The sequence below is a fragment of the Drosophila gunungcola genome, assembly GCF_025200985.1.
Source record: "Drosophila gunungcola strain Sukarami chromosome 3L unlocalized genomic scaffold, Dgunungcola_SK_2 000002F, whole genome shotgun sequence".
Taxonomy (NCBI): Eukaryota; Metazoa; Arthropoda; class Insecta; order Diptera; family Drosophilidae; genus Drosophila; species Drosophila gunungcola.
The window spans coordinates 7,009,815-7,018,916 of NW_026453178.1; the positions used below are offsets into that span (position 1 = coordinate 7,009,815).

Sequence of the window (9,102 nt, forward strand, 5' to 3'; positions counted from 1 at the left end):
GGCAATGACCAACTACCAAAATAGGTGGCACGGACTTAATAGCAGCTCGGTGGTCTCCGTTTTTAGAGTTCTTCCACAACTCCCTCCACACGCAATTCTCTCCTTGTGTCCGTCTCTATTTTCAATTTCGTTAATGACCCAAAAGTGGCGTAAACCAATTTATACCGAGTCGGAGTCTCACACACAAGACAAATAATAGCGCAGCAGGACATTGACAACAACACCCGGGCAATAGCTGAGGAATGTACACAGAAAATAAATCGATGACATTTAATATATATTTTATTTTCAGAATTATTAATTTATATTTATTTATTACATTGCAAACTTATATAGGAAAATTGGAAATTGGAAATTACAATACTCTACGTTAATGTATAGTTTGACGCAACTAATTTTAGCTTTTTATAAATTATAAAAATTTGAACACAACAAAAGATTATTTTCTGTTTCGATATCCATTTTACTAAATTTGTAGGTCCAATACAGACTTTGGTAGTCACAGAAAATGTTATTTAAGCAAACTAAATCAATTTTATTTTATTTAAAATAAATATAATAGTACCGGATGTTTCTCTCAGTGTGGTCAGATTGGTAGGTAGTATCGAAAAGTAGAAACGAGACTGTCGACCGGTAATTGACTGCCGCTGATGGTCACTGGCCAAAATGCTGATAATGAAGCGCAATTGTGTTCAACCGCTGGTCAGAAACAAATTTCGTTTAGGGCAATTAATCATATTCGAGGAACCGAAGGAGTTACAAACTCATGACTTCTCTTTTCTACAAATTTAAGGTGTTGCCTCGTAAAATAAATCATTGGAAAATTTTTTCTTTAGCGTTTTGTTTGTGGGCCCCCGACAACCTCCTGTGGTTTTGTGGGTGTTGACACAAGTTTTTTTCGGCGGAGAGAATAGTTTAGACTTCTTCAATTTGGAGATGGGGCACTGAGTCATAAGATTAATGAAAAGTCGGCAGTAAATGTCAATCCGAGAATCTCAAGTAGGCTTTGCTTAACTTCACTTAACTTAATTTTGCCTTGGTCTTTAACATCAAACAATTAACCGGGCAAAGCTTCATTGTCGGCACTTTGATATTTGATTTTCCTTTTCCTGGATAGGAATAGTTACTTTAATGCCCAACACATCCCAAGAATCTATCCGAGGCTTCGTTTGTGGCCATATTGCGTTTCACTTTCGCTCCACACACAGGCTTTTTCGCATTTGGGGGCGTTGTTTGCCTGGCCCTTTTTCCGACTTTTCCACTTTTCCGACTTGGTTTTTGCACGAAAACTGGGTCACTGATGTCGCCCGTTTGTTTGTTTAATGCGAGGGTTCCTTCACGGCTTAGTGTACTTTCCTGCTAAAATCAATAGACTAGCTCACCGTAATTACCTTTGACTTAAAGTGCATGCCATGCGAAGTTCAGGTTCTGGGTAGAGAGTGAGTCATTACTACGGAGGTTAATGGCTCTGAATGGAAGATTTTAAGCTAATGGGATTGTAAACCTATGACTCGATAAAGTCATTTTCCTTTTCAGTCATATCATAATGCGGTTGAAATACAAAAGATAATGGTCAAAATATAAAACGAATGCTTTAAACTATGCTTTAAACTATTATTATTTGTTGTCTATATTATTTTCAGCTAAATTACATCTTTTTATTTCATTGTCTATAAAGCATATAAATCAAAAAACTCTTTTCTTAGTTGTGGTTTTATTTATAATTATATTGGTGAACACGCATATAGTTTTTTTTCCACAAGCAAGCTTTTTTTGGTTCTTCGATGAGATTACACTGCAGATAAAACTAAAGATTAAACAATAAATAAAAAAATCTTTACACTTACCTGGACTTCTACCATTCATACTGTCATGAAGAAGATGAGTTGCCATTGCCATATTTGTTGCATGATTATAGCTGGGCGGGGATACAGGCATCTCGTAGCTATATGGATTTGAATAACTGTAATAAAAAATTAATCATGTTCTGAATGCAATATGTCAGTAATATAAGCTTTTATCAAAATTAAGCAATTTAAACGGATTAATTTTTCGACATTTTTTAAAAGCCATGTCTTACCTCATTTGACTTTGAGGGTAGGAGTTCATATTCATTTCACAGACACCGCCCATGCCATAGACCTGGCCACCGGTGCTCATCTCAGCCAGGCCAGCGGTTCCAACTGGACCGTAGACGGGACAAGACTCGGCGGCCAAGCCGATGTCTATGCCATTGGGAAAGTGGTTGAAATGATTGCCTCCGCAGGCAAATGGCTTGTAATCAGAGGAATAAACTGTATGCGTCTGCAGAGAATCGCTCGTAAAGCCAGTATTGTTACCAAAGAAGTTAGTTGCTGGCATTGTCATCGATGGGGAGAAGTACTGTTGAGCTCCTGTAAAAGAGTTATTAAAAACTGGGCTGACATATAAATGTTTAATACCTAGACTAGAGTTGGCATAATATTGTTGAGCCCCAAAAGGGGAACTAAAAGCTTGTTGCTCTCCTGAAATCTGCTGATATTCTGAAAGCAAAAAAATTTTAACGAATCGGAGGCGAATCTAGAGCGTAAGTTACCTAGATTCGGGCTTTCATAAAATTGTTGAGTTGCTGCTAAAACAAAATTGGGAGTTTAAATATTGAAAAATTTAAAATCAAGAACCAGACATACCTTGATTTGAACTTGCAAAAATTTGGTGAGTACCTATTTTAAATGTAAAGAGAATTAGTTTAATTTGCGATATTTTTAAGGAACAAGTTTTATACCTTCTTTGGGCTGCATATAATGTTGTTGAGTTCTTTGAGGAAAGTGGTTAAAATACGGCTGAGATTGACCAGTTGCATAGGATTGTTGAGATCCTGTACTTTGAGAAATTAAACTTTGTTGGGCAGTGGCGTAACACTGTTGAACACTTTGCTGGTACTTCTGCATGAAGGCTTCCATGTCAAAACCGCTTGGATTGTGGTAAGAGGAGGGACCGTTTTCTGAGAAAGATGATGAAGCTTTAAATGGGTTGCCGATTTCCTCGTTTTGGTGGCCACCACCGCCTCGTTGACTTTGAGGCATTGGCATGTTTGGCATGGAGTACATCGCATTTCCTGAATAACATACTGGAGTCGAGTAACAGTATACGGGTAATCCCGTCCTTGGATCCACGCCCATCGGCACTGGCATCATATGTTGCTGCTCCTGGCCAAGATTAAACTGCTGCTCCAGGCCACTATTTGCCTTCTGGCAATATGTACAGGAATCCTTGGCGCAGCCAGGACCTACACAGCCAGAGTCCGTCCTGGGTTCATTGACAATGGTCTCATTCGATGCGGAATCAAGCTCTGGCAGAGATTGCCCATAGCTGTAATAGCTCCCGTTTTGGGACATTTTACTGGACGAAGAGGATGTAGACTCCAAATAACCTTGTCCACAAGCAACTCTGGGATTCAAGTTCTCTCCATTCGTGTCAGACGATTGCCAACTACAAGTCGGGGAGCAAACTGGATCTGAAATGACATATTTTAGAAAGGTAAGTTACAGATTAGGATTCATTTATTTAAATTCAATATTTAAGAAAAAATTCAGTTAAGTTAACAATGTTAAGGTATGTTTTCTAAACTATGGCAAGTCCTAATAAATACAAAATTTTATAAATATAAATTTAATAAAAACTCACATTCTCCATAGTTGTTATCTCGGTAATTCATCGCTTGACCTTTTTGTTCTACCACTTGACTTGAGGCTATGCGAAATTGTGAGCTCAAAGAGTTGTTTGTTTTGCAGATATCTTCAAGGTTTTCAATATATTTTAGTACTTGACTGTCATTCGTAACCTCCTTTTCGTCCAAGAAATGGTTGCTATCATCGTTTTTATCCGAGGTGTTGTTCATAATGATTACCAAAAGGAAATTTTCGAGCTTTATTGTTTTGTGACACCATTCAGGTATCTAGCTCATACTTAAATGTTTTGGAATTTGGTTTCCTTTTTGGAAATATGTCAATTTCATATTTTATTTTTATGCCTACTTTGATCTGGTAATAAATAACCATTTATTTAATAACCATTATTAAGTACTTTACAAAGATATATCAACTATTTATACTATTGTAATACGACTTTGGAGATTTTATGTTTAAAGGTATGAACTTTGAAAGGATATTCTTAAAATTTTATTATTTTTTAAGTTTTACTCACAACAACCTGTGTGTGGTTGGAATTTCCACCTATTTACAGTTCCCACCTGGCTATCTCAGATCAGTTAAACATATGTGGCACTAATTTAAGTAAATTAACTACAAATATGTTATCATAAACTGTCTCTCTCTTAAACACAATTGCAGGCGCTAAAAAGAATTTCGAATTAAAAACAAACCTGAATGAAAACTCGATCCAGGACACGCGACCGACACTATATGAGCATTTGCATACCCTATAATTTCCCCCTTGCTTATCATCGACAAAAAATCAAGACACACGCAAAAAAAAAAAAGGAGAGCGAAAGACCCTAATTTCCAGGTCGCTTATTGTCATGTCACGACAATTAAACAATTTTTTGTGCGCTGGTTCCAGTGCGCTTTTGAGCGATTTAAATTAAGATAGGCGGCAAATTAGCGGCCCGAAATGTTTGCATAATTATTATTTGACTGGCGAACTTATCAGGCGCCGCTGATCGCTCGCTGCCGCCACAGATGTTACACTTTTTTGACTTCACTTCTGGGGTTAAATGGGTTGCCGCGACCGCTAAAGGGTACACCCTCATTCCCTTTGACCCCGATGACTTGGACATTGGCGGCACAGACTGAGATCTGCGGTTGAGCGTAACCTATGCTTTTTAACCCTTTTGGGCGAAGTGTGCCTGGCATGACACAACGGGAAAATTCTCAGCCTTTCTGTCTGCCTTTCACCAAAAATGGTTTTCCCTTTTAAGGTGACATATTGGTTTTTACGATAAAGATCGCTAAATGTTTGCTTACTCCTCCTTTTCACGACCGGATGATTGTCCTTTGCCATTTCGTTGCCCAAAAGGGTTATCTGATCATGGGAGCAAGGGGCTTGGTTTTGTTAGATTTTGCATTGAAGTCGTTGGATTTTGTCAGCGGATTATAAAAAAGTTTCTGAGTGTAAAAATTTTTTTTTTCTAATTTGTCCTCCAGAATTTATTAAAAGTAAATAGGTTAATCCACGGTACTAAACATTTATTTTATCATATTTATACCATAATAAATATGTTAAATAATAAATAAGTTGGTTGAAAAAAAGTCATAACAATATTATAATTTTTTGACCATTATATTCTTTTCGCCCATAACATGTAGCAATACCATTTTTTTTAAATTAATTTCGACATATGGCATCTAAGGGATCGAAATTTTGAAGTGTTTTTGAGTTTCTGAAAAGATACAATAATAACCAAAATTTCTTTTATTTTATAAAATTGTATTTATTTTTCTTGTTTGTCTTATAAAAATTTCAATTGCTTACAAATGCTAATTTTTACATTTGATTAATTTAAATATTTTTTTGTTTAATTTGCAATGCCAAAATGAAAATAATATGTTTTGAATTTTGCTAAAATCAATAATAATGGTAAAATACATTTCGAGTTTTGTTATTCGTGATTATTTGTATCAAAATTGCTTAAATGAGTTTTTTTATTTCATTTTTGTTAACAATTTGTTTTTTCTGTTCGGCGGTTTTTTATATTTTATTTTCTGTAGCTATTTTGTAGACATTTTTTATTTATATTTTCTTTTTTTTGTAAACTTATAAAATTTGATGTTTGCTTAAAATCTATTTTGTACAATTGAGTTGTTGTCTTTTGTTGTTCTTGTTGCTGCGGTTGCATCTTTGTTTTTTTGTTGGTTCTGTATTTTAGTTCTGTATTTACTAGTTTAGGATTTATATATGTAAGTTGTTGAAATGCAAAATTTGACAATTAGTTTTCAGTTGAATACGATACTTGTGGTTTTACTCATATGTATAGACACTAATTAGGTTTATGATAATTATACACATTTTAATTATTTATTTGCTGCTGCTATCAAAAATGATGTATGGTAATAATGTATTTGAACCAACCGGGAAACCTTTGCTTGCAAAAAAAAACGTTTTCTTCAAACTGAAATCGGAAAATTTGACACCCAAAAAAGTAACAAACAATCAATATCACTTTAAGCAAATCGATGACAAATTTTGAATTTTTCTCTCTCTCTTTTTCAAAAATAGTTTAAAAATATTATTCTTATTTTGTTGTGGAAATTTCCCATTTTTTACAAAACTTCTTCCTACTAATGTGTCCATACCCAAAAAAGAAATCACAATACGCTTTGATTGAGCCTGCCTTTTCCCAGAAAACCACGAAGATTTTCTTTCCACCCGGATGAAAATGGAAATTTAATTTTCCTTGGAGTTGGCATCGGTTACATCGTCATCTTCATTATTCTGACTATTCTGACTGCCGCTGCTGATTTCGAAGGATATCTGTATGACCGTCGGTCGTCGCTGGCTGGAATTGTAGCTGTAGATCCTCAGAGCGTAGCAAAAGATCTGGGCCAGGAGATCCCAGCATCCAAACTCCGACATTGTCATCGATCCCTGTTGACTTCCCAGAGGCACGGAAATATTGGCACGGAATTGAGGACGTTGTTGCTGCTGTTGCTGTTGCGACTGATGGTGTTGCTGCGGTGGTGCAGCAGGTGTTGCAGTTGTCCTTGGATTCGTTGCAGTTTGCTGGCCATGCTGCTGATTGCTTCGGGCCAACAATTGGGCCTGGTCGGGTATGAAATATGCAATGGCCATGGCGGTATTTGATGTTTTACAAAATAAAACTTTTGTATAAATTTTATAAAAAAATATTTAACTTGAACAGTATAAATATTTTTTTTAAGTTTTTGTTTTTAGTCTTCCGGAATATTTGATTATATTCACTGCTTGCACTTTAAAGTTATTTCAAGTCTTTTTTTTTTCGTTTCAAGCACTTGGAAAATTTTTCTGACTCATTTGGCGGGAAAACGGACGAAGAGAACTTGTCGCTTTCTGACGAATTTTTCTGGCTGTGCGCTTTTCGCTTCCGCTTGTTATTCAATGTTCTCTGTTCGAGGTTTCAGCGTGGACTGACTGTAAATATCCTTGCTGCAGTCACATTTATAAAATAGCTCTCTCTCTGTTCTCCTATAGGAAGCGAGTTTTCTCTCTGGCGGTGAATGTCACCCTCCCAATTTCCACCACCCCCCAGGAAGAGTGTGTGTGTGTACTGTGTGTGTGCTTTGTTTATGCCAACAACCAACCAATTGAACCACCAACCACAGGGACTCACACCACCAACAAAGTGCCACCACCACCACCGCCAGTTTACCACCCCAAAAACACGGCTGCCTTCGTTACCTTTACTTTGCCACCAAAAAAGGGGGAGGGAAAGTGGCTGAGAAACGGAGAGAGAGTCGGAAAATGAGAGAGTATTGGGGAAAAACGTTAAACGTAGCACTATAACGTCATACGAAACGTAAGCTCTTTGTGAGTTCATTTTCGAGGGGCGGATTCGTACGGAGTTCGAATTTTAGGGGTCAAGTTGGGCTTACTTGGCCTAGCTGAGTCAATCAATTTTGAGGGGAAAATTGGACGCAGTTCCCTTTTTTCGAAACTCGAATTTAGTTTCGAATATACTTTTCTATGGGTTTCTTAGCGGATGAATCAACAATTGTTTGTTAGGGATTTTTGGTTTGCATAGAAACTGATTTGTGGTAACTTATTATTTTTATGAGTATATTATGAATTGGTTAATAGAAATACATATTAAATACAAAAATACTTTTTAGTTTTTTAAGTAAATACTGGTAAGATAGTTAAGATTAATCTAACTGCTTTTTTGATAAAATGTTTTTGGTAAATTAAATTAACCCAATTTTAAATTGGGAACAGACCGTAAATAGATTTAATATAGAGTCGCCTTCAACTTAGACGCATGTTCAACTAGTAACCTGCACTCCAAATAAACCTCCTTCAACTAAAAAACCCATAGAAGCCAAATCCGTAAAGTAAAACCCTGTGAAATAGTCCTTGAAGTTTTCCCCCATTCGCAACCTTAAACTTGACCAACCCAAAGGCCACCCAAATGGGTTGACCTTCAATCTAAATCATTTCCAACTCCCGCAAACATTTTGCGCTGACGACAATTTTAACCTTGGAGAGCGTTTGTTCCTAGCTCCCCTACTTTTCCTCTGTATGCTGCAGCTCATCCATTATGATAAGCTGTTCCTGGATAGTTGCAAAGTCAAGAAAACAGTGGCGGAGGAAAAGGGGTAAGAAAAAAAATTACTAGAAAAATATTCGGTTTTGAATACAATTTATGGCTCGAAAAAGACCATGATTTACAAATAAAAGCATAACATTATGCGGTGTCTTGAACAATGGGCTATTTAATAATTTGTAACTTCCCTTAATAATTAAAACAATTTATATATGTTGGAGTTTTTTTTTTTAATTTAAGATTCAATGTTCAATAATTCACATTTAAATATTTATATATTAAGCCCCTTTTTCTTCTACTTATCTGTCTTCCATGCTCAATAAATGTCACTTTAGCTGTAGCACTTTAACATTTTAGAAAAAGATTTCTAGGGAGCAGGAAGCAGAATGCCAATTGAGCTTATTTCCTCCCTCTATGTTACATATTTGCTGAGGGAGCTCTAACAAAGTTTCAAGGCCATTGCCAAGGCCAAGGGGCCAGCCAAATGTGGGTGCTGCTCTACAAGTATTCTACCGGCAAAAGCTTTTTTGCTCACTCAATTGGATCCAAGGTCATGCCGGCCGGCGTTTCCTCCCATTTTCAGGTTTTGCTCTCCCTTTTTGTGCGTGCGACCTTGACAATGTAATTCGTTTACGGAGCACAGGGCTCCTCCAAAGAAATTGTGGGTGGCACATGGGTAAGCTTTTCTTGACACAGTTGACAGCACGTGCTCTTCATATATATAAATGCCAAGCTCAAGGTCGCTGGATATCGATTTGCCCAACTGTAAAAGTCTGTAAAAGTTAGCAAAAAAGTGGTAATTGAGCTAATGAAGAGATAAGGGCCTAATTTAGAAAATAAGAGCTTAATAAATTAAGAGCATGATT

General features: G+C 36.5%; 2 protein-coding genes across 4 annotated transcripts; both read right to left on the reverse strand.

Moving 5' to 3' along the window:
• Positions 1-1,695: 1,695 nt before the first annotated feature.
• Positions 1,696-4,116, reverse strand: LOC128257490 (uncharacterized). 3 transcript variants are annotated; one of them, XM_052988522.1, is made up of 8 exons: positions 3,667-4,116; positions 2,765-3,496; positions 2,670-2,702; positions 2,576-2,611; positions 2,442-2,522; positions 2,081-2,393; positions 1,848-1,963; positions 1,696-1,795 (listed from the first exon to the last, which is right to left on the reverse strand). In XM_052988522.1, exons 1-8 carry the CDS (start codon positions 3,878-3,880, stop codon positions 1,791-1,793), a joined length of 1,530 nt encoding a protein of 509 aa, XP_052844482.1. In that variant the 5' UTR covers positions 3,881-4,116; the 3' UTR covers positions 1,696-1,790. The 3 variants fall into 3 exon arrangements, with proteins under 3 accessions (XP_052844482.1, XP_052844480.1, XP_052844481.1); XM_052988520.1 differs by having other exon boundaries at positions 1,696-1,807; XM_052988521.1 differs by having other exon boundaries at positions 1,696-1,807; positions 2,576-2,608; positions 3,667-4,115.
• Positions 4,117-5,442: 1,326 nt separating this feature from the next.
• On the reverse strand, positions 5,443-7,091 carry LOC128257277 (cell death protein Grim). Its single transcript, XM_052988229.1, has one exon. It carries the CDS (start codon positions 6,787-6,789, stop codon positions 6,385-6,387), a length of 405 nt encoding a protein of 134 aa, XP_052844189.1. The 5' UTR covers positions 6,790-7,091; the 3' UTR covers positions 5,443-6,384.
• Positions 7,092-9,102: the final 2,011 nt, after the last annotated feature.